Here is a 17,220-nt window from a genome sequence, read left to right as displayed (position 1 = left end):
TGTCTCCCTTTTGGCGTAAACCAGGGTCTAGCTTCATCTTCTTCTCCTGTGAATTTAATGTCGTTAGAAGCGGCACCAGGAAACTCCTAAAAAAAGCTTGCTCTGATAATAGCGCCAATATAAATGCTGGTAAATGCCACTTATACCCCACTGCGACTTCTATGTGTTTTTTCCTCGTCTGGAGCCACTTATAGTCCGTAAAATACGGTAAAGTTTCTGCTTGTCACTAAATGTCGCTGTCAGGTAGATGGGCAAAGATACCTTATTTGCAGTAAATAAATCATCAATTTATGATCAGTTACGTGAGACTGGATAATTGCACACTAATGTGCCACAGCACAGTGGTTGAGAATGACTGCTTTAGGGAGTCAGTGATTAATACCTGTAAGTCTGAAGAGAGTGGCCCTGCGGAAGCTGTCGCTGTGACGATATTTTAACAGGTGTAGGCGAGGGATGGTAGCATGCAAGAAGAATCCTGGCTTTGCTTGGGACTCCAGGGAGTCATAGCCCGAGATCCAGGTGTCCCTGTGGAGCACGAAGGTGGCTCGATCCCAGAATTCCTTGCTCTCCTCCCACTTGGCCAGCTTCACCTGGCCACTGCGGCTCACATACAGGAAGTGATTAGGTCTGCTGGCTGCCTCAAAGGAGATCCGTGACATGTCTGTTCAAAATAAATACAGTACATACGGTAGTGTTAAAAATGAAAACGCATACATTTTGTTTTATTATACATTATTTCTTATTTTTACAGAATATTGTGACATGCAAGTTGAAGAGAATAGTCATTGAAATACTTCAATCATATAAATAAATATATATGTTCGGTCCGGTTACAACCGTTTAAGTCGGCACCAGTGCCAGTGTGGAACTTTGAGTTTCGGTACCCATCCCTAGTAGAAGGTCGGTAACTTCAGCCAACAGGAAACCATAGATTATAGAGATCACAGATTACGCATCTCGTATACTCCAATTTGTACACGTGATGGCAGTTATGTACAGTTCAATACGTCTATCAAACCAAACAAAAGTTACTCGCTTGTGTGCAATTTGTTGGAGCATATTTCCCTAGTTAATTGGATGTAATTAACCAGTTTATGAGGCATTGAAATTAGAGCTGCAACAATTGATTATTAATCGATTACCCAATTAATCGACATCTACTTTGGTATTCAATTAATCATTTTTTAAGGTAAAAATGTAAGTATCCTCTGATTTTAGCCTCTCACATGTGAATATTTTTTCCTTAGTCATCCATAAAAGCAGATCAATAGCTATGTGTTTTAGGCAGAACAAAGTATTCACACACATCAACTTGGACTTTGGAAAACAGTGATGGGCATTTGTGCCTTGCTTTCTGATATGTTGCGGACCAAACCCTAGACAATGGAAACATGCAGTCGTCCTATATAAAAAAAAAAGAAAAGGACCACGAAGCATCACTAATTGTTTGTTAGGTTCAAAATTACCAAAAAGAAAAAAAAGAAACCTGTCCGTTTATTGTTGCGCTTAAAAACGCTATTCAGTGCGACAAAGTTTGAAAAAACTTAAAATCTTTCACCGTGCTGTTAATACCCTTCAGAGAGCAGCACAAACTGGCTAGATGGCAGAAAGAGGAGCGGGAGGCCCCGATGCACCATTGTACAAGGAGACTAATGTCTGAGAATGTGTAGTTTAAGACAAAGACTCACAGACTGTCAACTGGCAGCTGCACTGAATAGTACTCGCCAAGGACCAGTGTTAGCATCAACACTGAAGAGGACTAAATGGCAGAATTGCCAAGAAAAAAGCCATATCTAAAACTGGCCAACAAAAGGAAGACGCTGAGAAAAAACACTGGAAGACTGGAAAAAGATTTTGTGGACAGATGGTCCAAGTTTGAGGTTGTTTGTCTGCCATGAAGTCCAGCATCCAGCATTGATTAGGCTGTCTGCTTACGTATCAGAAGCAGCAACAGTGATGTGGTACAAGTGAAAGCATCGAGATTGTGCTGAAGGGCTCTCAAGACATCACCAGCACTTCTGTTTGAATTACCGGGTCCCTGACATGATTCATCCACTTTGCTTAAATATCTTATGTTCTACATTGTTCGAGTTTTGAAAGCGAACGGTAAATTTGCAAATATTACATATTATTAATACTATAATATTATTATAGTTCATGGCACTACCCATGACGAACTAGCTCTCGCAGTTCAGCCTCATTCCGGAAGTGGCATCATCTGGGTGACACCTCTCAGCTAAAGCAGAGTAAAGAAACGGTACATTGTGGACTTGGTTCAGTATATTTTTCATCAAAATTGTAGTCATGTCTAAACGCGTTGCTGCTGGATGTTTACAGTAATACTGTAAGTTGGGTTTTTTTTTCCAAAAGAGGAAGGTTTAAGACCAAAACGGGTGAAGCCAGTTCAAAGAACGAGAGACAGATGAAAGCCCACCTCGAGTTCTGTTCTTTGCAGTGTTTATTTCACTGACGACTTATTTGAAGGAACACCTTTACAAGAATCATTTGGCTTGAAAGTACAGTATAAATGCATTTCAAAAAAGGATGCTATTCTGTCAGTACACAGGTAAAAAACAAGACAAGAACGACCACTCTGTTGCCACAGAACAGTAAGTCATGTCTTGTTTACATAACACTTAACCATTCTGTCTTTTGGAGGCGACCAATCTTCATTTCCATTTCTAAGTCCATGTGCTGCAAGTTCTCTATTTCATCTCCAAATGTTTTTCCCTTCTTTTATCCTTGAAAACTACTGACACATCGCTTAAGTCTTCACTATAATCACTGTAAACATCCTCTGTCTCATACACCACTATGTTTGTTTACCTAAGTGATAGTGCTATGATCACTCTAAACATCCTCTGTCTCATACACCGCTATGTTTGTTTACCTAAGTGATCGTGCTATAATCACTGTAAACATCCTCAGTCTCGTACACCGCTATGTTTGTTTACCTAAGTGGTAGTGCTATAATCACTGTAAACATCCTCGGTCTCGTACACCGCTATGTTTGTTTACCTAAGTGGTCGTGCTATAATCACTGTAAACATCCTCCGTCTCGTACACCGCTATGTTTGTTTACCTAAGTGGTCGTGCTATAATCACTGTAAACTGCTGACTGCTGCTGCTGATGGTGAAATGCAGACCTTTTTATTTGCCTCGTGAGTTTAGCGTTGTTTACATTCCACCACGAGCTAACACCGCTAACGCACTAGGCCTCCTGCATGACATCATTCATAAACACGAGACCAAACACCCAGACGCTGTATTCATTATATCTGGCGATTTCAACCACTGTAACCTCAGGACTGTTCTCCCCAAATATTACCAGCATGTGAGCGAGCAAATTGCAGTCCACAAAGGAGCAGGATATCAGGAGAAAAGACCACATCAGATCAAGCTTTTCTGAGGACTGGACACTGCAGGCTAAAAAGTGGGATTATCTCTGATGAGGACACGCTTGGTCGGAAAATAGCGATGTGGACAAGTGGAAACAGTAAAGCATGTGTTGGACAGGAGAAAGATGTTCAGGAAGCTCTCCAAATTGAGAGAACTTTTAAACCAGTCACACTTGCTGAACTAACCAGGACTCTGATGGAATTCCTCCACACCACATGAAGAACATGTGACTTGACCAATGAGGGTGGCAATAAGCCAGAGATGCATCTAGTCTGACAATCACAAGAAAAAGAAGAATTCATAGAAACAACTTACCATGTGGTCGGGCTCTGCTGAGACCTGGTGTCATCATGAAGTGGGAGAAGGTGCCAGTGACATCGCTGATGTTTCCTCGTTTAATTAACACTGAGCTGCCGGGCCTGGTGGCAACCAACACCATTGCACGATCCCTGAAGGGGATCAGCCTGAAGGGGCCTTTACCAAGAACTGCAGAAAGGAGGCTGTGTTATTGCATGTTGCTGAAAGGAAATCATAGATAAATCATTCTCAGGGCATTGAATCAATCGCACCTGGACTGTTCAGGTTGTCTTAGAAGATGTAAGACAACCTGAACAGACCCTCCCGTTGCGATCGATTCGATTCCTTGAGAACACAATGACCTGAAAATGAGAGCATTCACAGGCATAGACAAATATCTATGAAGAAAGCTAAAACTCTCTGACGCGTCACTGAAACCATCATCTTCAATGAATCTGGAATGATGGCAATCTGAGGTCACCAAAACAATGACATCTAATCATGGGGAGGGGAAAAAAACTACAGCTTCTGTGTTTGTCATAAAAGGTTTTAAGTTAGAGCAGGTAAACCTCTTCTAGTAGTCATAGGAATTACAGTGCAAACTTGACACTAAGCATAAACAAAGTGGAAAAGCTGCTTTACCTTTGTTGTAGAATTCACAGTCATATGCTGCAGAGAGAAGCGCAGATAAATATATTATTATTAGCAGAATACAAAGTGCCTCGTACTGAGGATGCATTTCAAAAAGGCTTTTTCATTAATAACAAAGTTAGTCATAATTGTCAAAATATGAACAAATGAAAGTGTTGCATTCAACTCACAGCACAGAGAGGGGGAGCGCCAGTCGACGGGAACACCCTGGTGGCAGCACCGTTGGGCGTACACTGCCACACTGGTGCAGAAACATTCACAGTCGCCGCCCCGACTGCAGCCACATGTGTCTGCCAGGCAGTTCATGTAGAACCAGGTAACATCCACCTGAGTACAAAGAAATCTATTTTTTTCTTCTGAAAGTATAAAAATAAGGATTTATCATTCTGATTTTTTCTGATTATTTATTAACAAATACAGATATTATTAGACAGGAAGTTGCCATAGCATGAGGTAATGCTATTACATCCTGAACTGATAGCAACTGGACTGTTCAGGTTGTCTTAGAACAGTGATTCTTAACCGGTGGGTCGTGACCTGTTTTCAGTGGATCGCAAGTCTTTGCCAGGGGGAAAAAAAATTGTAATGACCCAAAGTCAATGAATGCACCTCGCATTCCTGTATGTGCTATTCGCCTGCTATGCTTCCGTGGGGTTGGGGAGCATGCCATGTTTACTTGACTTCAAGCTTGAGCTGGAAATCGAGAGGAGACTTAACATGCCATCCGTCCGACACACAGCTGCAGATATCTGCTGGAGAAGAGCACGCCATAAAGAGAGAGCCAGCATCTCACCTAGGGCTGGGCGATATATCGATGTTATTAATATATCGATATTTCCTTTAAGCACGATATCAAAAACAAGCATATCGTTCACATTGATATAATGTAGACTGGATTTGCGCTGTAACTCTGACTCATCAAGGTCTCACTCATCACCCTGCACTGTGTGTGTGTGAGCGCGACACTGAGCTGGCTCCTGCCCCGCCCCCCTCCTCTGTCCTCCTTCATGCACGGAAAACAGAAGCCTCGCTGAGTCGTCAAAGTGAAGGAAGCGAAAACGTCTGCGGTGGAGGAACGGGTCAGAAAAGGAAATGCAGTATTTTCGAGTACGGTAGCTTCTGACATTTAAAAATTTCCTCTTCAACGGAACACTTTATTTCATCTTTTGCCCTTTTGTGCTTTTGGTATTAGCTGATTTCAGCATAGCTAAAGGTTTGTTATAAAGAAGATTGAAGATTAGATTTAACTTTTTCTATATTACAAAAAGAGGATGGACTATTTTATTTTAGCGGCAATTTTTTAATGAGATTTTTTACATTTTAATAAAACAACTTTGCACGCATATTTGGCTTTGACTTTGTCTAAACCCATTTTGTGGAAAAAATATCGGGATATATGTCGTATATTGATTTTCAGCCTAAATATATCGGGTTTTGAGTTTTTCTCCATATCGCAGAGCCCGAGGGGGTATACAGCGAAAGTGGCTCCACAAACCCAGGCTTTGCGCTCAAGATGCAACAAAACCTAACATCCGCAATCAGACTTAATTGGTCCCGCAACGGTGGTCATCAACTTACTTTGTCAAGTCCGCTTTGTGCTAATTGCGCGTTCACATGAAAGGGGGCGTTTGACGTCATATTATTCTACTTCCGCTGAAAGTTAAGCGATCCCAGCAGGTATATTTTACAAAAAATTTGTAAGTAATCATTATGAAGCTTTATGAGGAGTTCCCAAAAGATCATGGTTGCTAAAAGCAACATGGTCGCCGCCAATACAAGGAGGAAGGACCGCTGGAATGCGATTATTATAAAAACTATATCCTACTAATCTTTTCATTTACCAACGCTCAACATTGCACAACTTTGACATATTAACACTCATCCATTTAAAAAATAAATACATTGGAGCAACAACTTTCGTTTTTGAAGTTATAAGTTCATGTAATTTTAATGTGCTGTATCTCGTTGTGACCACTAGATGACAGTGTTTTGCCCGTGACGTGTTTTGTGGCGACTTTTTAAATTGTTGTCCGTTTTCTAATAAAACAAGTGTTTTACTGCAGTTGATTGATGCCTCAGAGTGTTCAGTTGGTGCTCAAAGAGTAGAGGGACAGCCCTATTCTAGCTCATGCTCACATACTAGATATCACAGCTCAAGTCTAATTCATGCTCACAGACTACATAGGACAAGTCTAGTTTGTGCTCAAAGACTAGATAGGAAAGGTCTAGTCTAGTTTGTCCTATCTAGTTCATGTTCAGAGAAAAAAGCTAGGAACGCGCTAGTCTGGTTTGTGCTCAAAGACTAGAACACTTTAGTTTATGTTCAAAGACTACTGTAGATAGTCTAGGACAATGGTAGTCTAGTTTGCACTCAAAGACTAGATAGGACCACTCTAGTCTAGTCTGTCCTATCTAGTTCATGTTCAAAGAAAAGCTAGGAAAGCTCTAGTCTGGTTTGTGCTCAAAGTCTAGATCGGACCGCTTTAGTATAATCTGTCCTATTTAGTTTATGCCCAAAGACTTGATAGGACAACGGTAGTCTAGTTTGTACTCAAAAACTAGATAGGACCGCTCTAGTCTAGTCTGCCCTATCTAGTTCATGCCCAAAGACTAGATAGGAAATAAAATAGTTGTTTTGTTAGTTTACTGCAAGTTTATAAACATAAATAGAATTTGCAATGAGGAATAGACAATTTTGAGTGAAACTAATTGAAACTAATTGATCTCAGCTGGACTTTTTTTTAACCATTCAGCTCCTTGTTAGGGAACAGCAAGTTGTGCAAAAAGTACAGAAACATTGGACAGTTGGAGGGTCAAATTAATTCCACCTGTAAAGGTTATAGTGCATTTTGTGTTAATCGTGAAATTTCACCCGAAAAGCGAATACCCCTACCTTGGTGTAAGTAGTGTGTAGAGTATATGTCAGATCACATGTACATATGCAGTAGTGTGACTGTAATTCAACTACTTACCACCGGATGGCAGGCCTGGAAGACCTCACTGAGCAGGATGGCACACTGCTGCTTGGCAAAGGGCTCTCTGAGCGGGCTGATGGTGCACGGCTGTCTCATATCTGGGCTATTCACACACTGAACGCACATCAGACAGATGAGGAGTCAGTGGATTATAGTTATTGAGAATCCAAATGTAGATGGTAAGCTAGTGATGATGACAATAGTAACTTGGAGAATCCAAACGGTACGTAATAAGAAAATGTTATACCTAAATTCTTCTGTTCAGTTGTATCACAACGACGATGCATCACTCACCTCTGTTGTTGTCCAGCTGTTTCCAAACTCTTGAGGAGTTGTGGAGTCAATGTTGTCAGGAGTGCGCATCTCGTTCACGGTCTTCAAGTCAAAGTTTCCACACAGTCCGCCCAACTTTCCCTGAACACACCGTTACCATCACTATATCAATGACACGTGGAGTAGGACTACAAGTCATTAGTCGAAAACCACTATCTGAAAGCGATAAGGTTAAAAAATAAATTTAAAAACAAGGAGCCAGTTTTTCTTTTTGTTTAGTACGTTTTTTCTTTAGGAAGTGAGCTGGAGTTGCCGTAACAATGACAGGGCCATCAAAATTATTTTAACGTGTTATTTTACAATGACATGAACAGAAAAAACATGAAGGGAAATATTTACATATTTAAACATAATTGGTAAATACTGCAAAAACATAGAACTGCAAAAAATAAAGAAATAAATAAAATGACATCACACAGACGGCAACATGGTAGAAGACCAAGTCATGATTTGAGTCTAATGAGCTATTTAGGTGATTCTATTCTAATATGGACACTACTGAATTCGTTAAAGGGGGCCCTATCCTGCTCATTTCAGGGGCTTTTAAAATGAATGGGATCCCAGTGGGGTACTACAGTAAGTTTGTTTCAGTAAAATACTCCATAAATCTCAAGCTTGCGTACAGGGTAAATCTGCATTCCGAAATGCCCAGATTCCGCAGTCTCCTCCCCCCACCCCGTCTACTCTGTTTCTAAATAGAGACACGCCCCCCTCAACTGATTACATGGTTATCAGCAAACAGTAAAGAAGAATTGGATATAATAAGAGAATAACTGTTCATTGTTCAGGAAACAGCTGTCTGTGAAGGAGCCGTGACCATTAGGTACTGTAGGTCTTTAGCTCCCCGGAAAACAAAAATTCCTTGCATTTCTGCCTTACAACAATGTAGATACACAATTCTTACATCCGAAAAACACTTTCTGGCAGCCATTTTCAAGAAAAAGCTATTTTAAAAGTCTTTTGAGGTGAAGTAAGCCGCCTACCTGCCAACGAGGTCCAACCTGGACGTGAATGGTGGTTTTACTGTCCCACAGGATGGTAACGTCCTCCTCTGGGAACTGAATTGCAGTGAATAAACCAGCAGGCCATATGAGCATCCTCTGATTCCTTGCAATGACACTGGATGGGTTCTGCAATACGTATAATAATAACTGTGTGCTTTTTACAATTCCAATACAATTGTACACAATGATGTCTTATAATAAGTCATTCACTCGAGTAACCAAATACTAAAAAGGGTGAAATAGAAAAATAGACTGCATCACTTACAGGCTGCCCAGTGTCGTCATCAAAAGCTACGAATGATCTCCCAATGTTAATCAACAGTGATTTCCTGCAAATGACGCCGTTGTCAAAACAGTCGATGTTCTCAGCCGTCACACTGAGAATCACATCAGCGCTGCTCTGCGGACGAGAAAAAAAAACCCACCAACAAATATTGCAAGTGTAAACATGGTGATGTAATTTTGTTAAGCATATTTGAAATAAACTAAAACATTTTATGCAATGAAATGTCCACCAATCACTTGCAGATGTATGGGCAGTCCTCATGTTAAGATATTTTGTGGTGATGACGCACTCCCATAAATAATTAACTAATTATGCACGTGCTGCGGTAGACTCCATAATGGCGCGTTGCTACACTGAGGAAGGACAGTCACTTTTGTTCTTTTTGGTGAACTTTTGTCCGGTCATGATGTCTCCCAAGCGTAAGGCAGACTCTTCTGCTGACAGTGCGCCAAAGAAACAGAAAGTGAAAGTGAAATTAGACATTGTAAAGTGCTCAGAGTGGAGAAACATATATCAACATTGGCTGTATGCGACCATCATCCTGGGCAAAGACGGTATCTTTGAACGTGTGAAGGTATCTGCTTCTATGAAAGGGACAGTGATAACTAAGCAGGGCAGTGATCTCATTACTGAGGCTCCTTACTCCCAAGTCAGTGACTTAATTTAGGTGTTAATTTAGTTCCGACTTACACTAAAACTCGACTTACATCACCATCACTGGAACGGAATCCGTATGTAGACCAAGGTCCTCTTGCAAGTACTTGTTCTGTGGATCATCATCATCTTCGTTCATTAGTGGTGAGTGATTATACATTTCATCATTTAAAATGTGTTTTATCAGTGTGCGAGGTATATTTATTTTCGAAAATGGAAGACGTCTACGTGAAGCAAACAGGAGGGTTGGGGGGGGGGTAGGAGCGACAGACATTTTTATGGGTCTATCAATTACTCGCGGAATTTCGCCACTCGGTGCAGGCTAGGAACGGAACCCCTGCAAAACTACACAGTGATCCCTCACCACTTCGCGCTTCAAATTTTGCAGCTTCACTCTATCATGGTTTTTCAAAAATACAGTATATGACTTAATAAATCATGCTGTTCATGGCTCAATACAACTTATTATTAGTCAAAAAATGTGCATATTTAAGCACTTGTATTTAAGCACATTTTTGTATTTCGGTAAGACACACAAGCATCATACTTGATTGCCAGAACAACAGGCTTTCATTGCAGGTTTGAATGATCTCACAACAGGCACAATGATCCAATAAAAACACGAGCGACTGTTGCAGCCGTAACCCACACTAAGCTAAAACACAACTCTGAAACACTGACGTCACTTCCTGTTCGCCCACTCAGCTCCCCTATCACCGGAACGAATTTACATTAACACACGCGAGCATGAGACTTATTTATGTCTTAAATGGCTTATTTTCCATTATGATGTCTATTATATTGGGTAAAATGAGTGTAAAGGTGACTATAGGGGTGTTATTTCATGTCTAGAGGGCTCTAATAATGTTAAAAACTGTATTTAGAAGGTCGTAAACATGTTTTCTATGCTCTAACGAAACAAAAATATTCCATTTATAAATCAGAAATCCTACTTGGGGGGAAAGTCACTTATATGGAACCAATTAACCGCGATAAACAACGGATTATTATTATTATTATGAAAAATGAACAAAAGCAAAGGCCACTTTGATATTTTGTAAAGCAACACATGTAGATATGCTAAGGAGTTTTATATATTTCAAAATAAAAGTGCATTTCAGCTTTGTGATATAGGTGAAAAAGCCTATTATTGGTATCCACTTTGCTCTTGGCTCCTTTTTGCCCATTTTTGTGTTTTTTTGTTGTTGTTTTTTTTAATCTTCCAAATATTTTAACTTTCTTTTTAACTAATCCTCGTAAATTTCTTTTTGGAATATTATTATGTCATTCCCATAATATTTTTATTTTACTCCAAAAATATGATACCCTTTTCCCCAACCTAATTTTACAAAAAATGTGTTTATTAAAATTGTTTATTAATTTATTTGTAATACAGCTTTATTTTTAACATTCCAACTTTCCAAAAATAGCATATTTTTGCTTCCATATTTTATCTTTATGCTACTAAAATGACATTATAGATTATAGATTATATGACATTATAGAGTTTATTCTCATAAAATTGTGACTTTTTTCCTCATCATAATGCCACATTTTTCTCTTAATATTTAGGATTTATTCTCATAAAATTACAGTTGTTTTTTTCCATTTATGCTGTTGGGTTTTTTTTCCCTCCAACTATTTCAACTTTGTTCTTGTACATTTTCTTCTGGTAAGTATGACTTTATTCCCATAAAATTTTGACTTTATTCTCGTAACGTTGTAACTTTTTCTGCAACTTAATTTTCCAATAACTGTATTTTGTCTTTTCTTTGTTGTTCATAATATTAGGACTTTAAAAATATGTCTTTTTTCTTGAATATTTCAACTTCATGCTGCTAAAATAACATTATTTTTCATCATGATATTACAACATTATTTTCATAAACTTACGACTTATTCTCGATAGATTCAAACTTTTTTCTGTTAATATTTTGACTTTATTCTTGTAAAATTACTGCTGATTTTTCCATTTTTTCTGTAGTTTTTTCTTGTTTACTTATATTTTTTGAATGTGCCACGGGACAATAAAAAAAAAAAACAGCCACGGGCCTTAATTGGCCCCCCGGCCACACTTTGGACACCCCCTGCATTACTGTATACTGAACGACAGTTCTGACAGATTTAGTATATACAGTAAATATAGGTCCATTACCTTTACAAGATAGACTTGGCAAGCACCAACGTAGTCAAAGAGCAAGCCGTCAAAGGTCCTGTAATGCCGATCTCCATACGTCGTACACATGGACGGACACGGCCGAAACACACACTGGAACGTCCCGTGCTGGCAAACGCTACAAAGACAGCAACAGTGCGGCATCATTTTACTGTCAATTGTTTTCCCCAATGACCACCCCCTTTGTAAAATAGTGTACGAGTGGCAGCAAAGTGAACGATCAAATGACTGAGTGAGCATTCATTGCGCTGCAAGGCTGTCATCACCATCTGGAAATGGGCCAATGGAAGAAAAGACCGAGATAGCAGAGTGCGTGTTTTGATTCAGAATCCAAGAGTTGTACAAGAGCCTGCTTGTTTCTCAGCCTTTTCTGCTGTGTCATCATAAAGTTATGATATCAGGTGGCCATTGGCACGGCTCTCTCTCATGACTTTTTAGGCAAAATTTACACTTTAGCAACATCGTTATAGGTTTATTGTAAGTTGCGATTGACCAAAGGAAAGAAGAAGCACTGAAATACAAGTAAAAAGTGTATTGCATTTTATTCAAATGCAGCCTGTATTGTGCTAAACACACTGTATAGACATACCACTGATGGCAGGGGGAAGACACTTTGTCGCCAGGGAAATACTCTTTTCCTTTCCACAGACAGGGGCAGGCTTGAGGCTCAAAGCACTCGTCTCCATGTTTCAGCAAGCTGGTGGGTGGAGAGAAAAATTGTTTTGTGAACATAGAATAGAAATTAATAGCTAACAGAGCAGGCAGCGCTATGCTATGTTCCTGCGTTGCTGTCGCCCAACCAGTGTTGGTTTCAGAGCCTGTTTGTTTTCCCAGCACTTCTACTCTCTGACTTTGTGGAATATTTTCGGTCTTATTTTTAAGTCGCTTTGATCAATTCTTGTGTTGCAGGTGGCCGCCGTTGTTAATCACTTGGGAGAGGAGCGATCGCATCAATTAAATGACACGCTCTATCCAGCTGTTTTATTGCAATTTCTCTGACTTTGTGGAATATTATCATAGTCACTATGACTATGCTGTATAGTTTGTGCAAGGTTGCCATCATAGTTAATTACTTGTGAGACACGTGATCGCATGGATTAAATGTCACGTCTTTAGTACGCACACAAATGTGGGGTTTGACTTTTGGATCATTTTGGGTCTTTGTATTTTTTTTCTATCATACATTTCGTCGGTTATCATTAAGAACCTGTAAGGGGCATTTGCATTGCCGTTAATGACTGGCGATACCATATTTTTTGAGTCGATATAATGCCAATTTTTTGGGGGCTTTTTTTTTGTGCGCACTTTATTCGCACATCCCAAAAAAAAACAGACATTAAAGGAAATTTATTTTGACAGCCCTAATTTATATGCATTTTCATTTGTTTTCTGGATGTAAAACTGTTTTTTGTTTTGTTTTTTGTTAACATTTTTGGCTTTCCGGAAATGATTAATTGGGTTTACATTATTTCTTATGGGAAAATTTGATTCGGTTAACATCCGAGTCAGACCTGCTGGAAGGAATTCATGATACTAACCAAGGTAGCACTTTATATCAAGAGATAAATATCTTAAATTAAAAATAAATTAATAAAAATAGTAAACTAGAGAAACACTCTGAGATCGCAAACCTCTGCCAAGCGCCATAGTTCACACCAAAAAAATAATCCTACATTTTTTGGATCAGTCTTTGATATACAGTCAGACCTGTCTTAGCGGCCACCTGTATAGAACAGCCACCTGCCTATAGCAGCCACTGGAAAATCCCCCGCAAAAAATGTACGTGTTATAGACCCTGTGTATAGCAGTCACCTGTCTAATGCGGCCAGCAGCCACCCATTTTGTATCCCTTGGTCAATATTTGACCGCATATAGCGGCCAAAATGCCGACTCAAGCAGAAGCTTCATGCACGAAAAAGTTTCTTTTTTTAAGCAACGAAGCTGTCGTGTGTAGACTTTAATTACTGAGTCCTAGTTCGACATAAAAAAGCCGTCTTCTTACTTTGCAATGCCCCCCTGAAAAGATTCAATGACGTCCAAAACGGTAATCTTCCCACTTTGCAATGCCGAGAATAAATTCTAAAATAGCCAAAACACCTGAATAAAACATCTAAAATATCACTTAATTGCCAACTAATTAGAGATTAGAAGCCCATTCAATAAGAAAGGAGCGATGGTATTGTTAGTTTACGACAATGTTCGCACCTCCTCCGCACTCAATTGTTCATGCACACACCCATTCATGACTGCTTCACGCGTATCCTGTACATATATCCTCGGGCTCGTTCACTAAAATTTTTATTTCTTGCTTTTAAAATCGTGTTTTTAAAAAAATCAAAGATGGAAATTTGTGACATTCTGCAGGACAGGAGCGAGCGTCCCCTGTCCGGCGCTCTTGTTTGGCGGGGTGAGCCTTCTCCGGGGAGGAAGAGGCAGCCGCTGCATGCCTGGTGGCCGAGCAGCTGCGGTCAATTAACATTTGTGGCGGATAAAAGGCCAGCGCCGTCGAATGTGCGGCGCTGTTGTTATTGATATTACTAGTTTCCTCACCGGAGCTGTTACCTAGATTTACCTACCTGTTTATGTGTCAACAGAGCGTTTTCCCCTATGTCTCTTGGTTTTGCTCCAGTCTTTTTGTGAATACATGTTAATATGTGTGCGCACAAATTCAAAATTGCTGCCAACCTGTCTATAGCGGCCACCTGTCTATAGCGGCCACTTTTGCCGTTTCCCTTCAGTAGACGCTATAGACAGGTTTGACTGTATTGTAGAACCGTTTGGAAACTTGTCCTGTAATTTTTTCTTCCAAGTGCTCTGACCATTTTTTGTGGAGTTGCACAAATGCCGAAAATGGTCCTATCCCGCAATGTTGAAGAATCTTGTAAAAATTCCTGGATCCAGATGGTGATTCAGATCATCCCAAAACTGTTATCAGTTCTTCCATATCTCATTTCCGACAATTTCTGAAAATTTCATCCAAATTCATTCAGAATTTTTAAAGTTATTTCGAACACAAACCAACAAACAGATAAACGCCGGCAAAAACATAACCTCCGCGCTGCGCTTCCACTGCACTTGGCGGAGCTAATTAACGATTATGACCACATAAACACACAAAAGTACTGAAAACCTTTTACTGGCATCGGTGCTGTATCGTATCGGGATGGTACTGTATCGGTTCAAATGAGAAAGGTACCCATCCCTATGCATAGGTACTCACCACATATGAATGATAATGCAAGATGATCCATGCAGGTTTTGAGGCCGGGTTTGACTGACAAAGCTATAGTGCTTCTACAACCACCGTTATTATATCTCACACACTATGGCGCGTTCAAAGACAAAGTTCAAGGACATCGAACAAAGTGCAAAATCTCAACAATGCGAATGTGTGGGCACCCACTGAATTTATGCAATGAGATAATGGTCATTTGGAACGACTCCTTTTCAAAGCAACATATGGGGGAGTGTCCAGAGGCTCACAACCGTCACAGAGCGATGCCAGGAAACGCTTCAACTATGAATAAAAAGTGGTTACACTCATTACCTACAAGTACATGAGAAATCTGGATATTTAGGATTCTCACACAGGGAGGGAGAGACAGCCTTTGTATGCTGCTCTGCAAGATAACTATCTTGTAATATCACGGGCTGAGTTATATCCTGGAGTGAGACTGCAAACAATAAAGTGACAAACTGAATGACCCCCTCCTCAAAACCCCAGGTACAAGTGACTAGAGTTACACCACAGATAAAACTGCGTTAACAGTTCCCTTTATCCACCTGCCAACTTTTTGGATCAATTACTAACATCAATGTCGCAAACATTTTGAGCTCGATTGCCCAAGGCAATGTTAATGTGAGGGGAAAGAGTTCAGTTAAAGGGAGCTTGGTCAGAACACTTTCTCCACAGAGAGCATTCAAAATGCACAAGTTAGGTGATGTGTAAAAACGTGTAAAAAAAAATCCAAAGTCCAAAGTGTTTAGACTTCCTTTTTGCATGTGTTATGGCTATACCTGTTTACAAAATGTACTGGTCTGCTGTACGATTAGTCATCAAGCAGTGATCAAAGGATAAACTCTCTGTTCATACTCACACTGAAAGGCCACACTATCAAGTTACTTAAAACTTGCAACATCATGCCTCCATTAATGAAGGTCATCTTGGTTTACTACCAGACCAGGACTAAATGAATCACCCCCCCAATGACGCAGAGTCCAAAAGATTGTGCATCTGGCTAACCTTTTAAGCTTGTCAAGAACACTGTTTCTGCTCATGGCCTGATAAAAGGAGGAATTTCGTCACTGAGAAATGGCATTCAAGAGCTGAAGATGAACTTTTTTGTTTTGTTTTGGACAGCTTTTCCCGTCAGGGGACGCCACAGTGAGTCAATCACTTACTTGATTTGGCTTAGTTTTTACAGCGGATGCCCTTTCCCGAGTCTGATGCGACCCTTTCATTCATCCGGGTTTGGGACCGGCACGGGACATATCCAGTAGCTGGGTGTTGGGGCCCCCGGCTGGGAATCAAACCCTTCTGCACGTAAGGCAGCAGCGTGTACCATTACACCACCAGCGCCAACAGATTAATCCATTTTCTTCCACTTATCTGAGGTCGATCGCAGGGCAAAAAAGCAGCTTAATACTAAAAGCCCAGGTTTCCCTCTCTCTGGCTGCTTTGTCCGGATCCTCTCGGCAGATCATGAGGCATTCCCAGGCCAGTTGAGAGACATAGTCTCTCCAACGTGTCCTGGTTCTTCCCTGAGGCCTCCTACCAGTCAGAGGTGGCCTGAATACGTCCCTAGAGTGGCATTCGCGACACATCCTGACCAGATACCCAAGCCACCACATCTGGATCCTCTCAATGTGGAGGAGCCGCAGCTATCCTTCGAGTTTGTCGTAGATGACAGTGCTGCTCACCCTACCTCTAAGGTGGAGCCCAGCCACCCTACACCTTGTGCCCGAGATTTTGTCCTTTTGGTCACTACTCAAAGCTCATAACCATAGGTGAGGGTAGGAACGTAGATATGGCCGGTAAATTGAGAGCTCTGCCTTTTGGCTCAGCTCCCTCTTCACCACGACAGGCCGATGCAGAGTCCACATCACTACAGACGCCGCACCAATCCACCTGTGCATCTCGTGGCCAACAGATTAAGTTGAACAAAAATAAATGCAGTGTGAGGTCGACAGGCGGTGCAGTGTCTGCAGCAATGTGGCCGTTGTACCGAAACCATCATGTTGAAGAGAGAGCTGAGCTGGAAGGCAAAGCTCTCAATTTACCGGTCATTCTATGTTCCCACGCTCACCTATGGTCATGAGCTTTGGGTCATGACCGAAAGAACGAGATCATGGCTACAAGTGGCTATTAAGAGGAGCCAGGTGAGGTGACCTGGGCATCTAGTCCCAATGCCTGCTGGACGCCTCCCTGGTGAAGTGTTCTGGGCA

General features: G+C 40.7%; 1 protein-coding gene across 2 annotated transcripts in view; it reads right to left on the bottom strand.

Annotated features, from left to right (window-relative positions):
- Positions 1–17,220, bottom strand: part of otog (otogelin) — an 83,847-nt gene that overhangs the window by 36,825 nt on the left and 29,802 nt on the right. The window contains exons 24-33 of one of the 2 annotated variants that reach the window (XM_054771615.1): positions 12,365–12,472; positions 11,755–11,893; positions 8,925–9,059; positions 8,639–8,785; positions 7,617–7,736; positions 7,320–7,436; positions 4,518–4,674; positions 4,339–4,365; positions 3,715–3,885; positions 383–661 (exon numbers count right to left, since the gene is read on the bottom strand). In XM_054771615.1, the coding sequence (XP_054627590.1) occupies positions 383–661; positions 3,715–3,885; positions 4,339–4,365; positions 4,518–4,674; positions 7,320–7,436; positions 7,617–7,736; positions 8,639–8,785; positions 8,925–9,059; positions 11,755–11,893; positions 12,365–12,472 (1,400 nt within the window). The remainder of the gene's footprint in view (positions 1–382; positions 662–3,714; positions 3,886–4,338; positions 4,366–4,517; positions 4,675–7,319; positions 7,437–7,616; positions 7,737–8,638; positions 8,786–8,924; positions 9,060–11,754; positions 11,894–12,364; positions 12,473–17,220) is intronic. The other variant, XM_054771617.1, reaches the window with a different exon arrangement.

Source organism: Dunckerocampus dactyliophorus, chromosome 3, assembly GCF_027744805.1.
Source record: "Dunckerocampus dactyliophorus isolate RoL2022-P2 chromosome 3, RoL_Ddac_1.1, whole genome shotgun sequence".
Classification (NCBI taxonomy): domain Eukaryota; kingdom Metazoa; phylum Chordata; class Actinopteri; order Syngnathiformes; family Syngnathidae; genus Dunckerocampus; species Dunckerocampus dactyliophorus.
The sequence above is the reverse complement of the archived record's forward strand: the minus strand, read 5'-3'. Positions and strand labels throughout refer to the sequence as shown.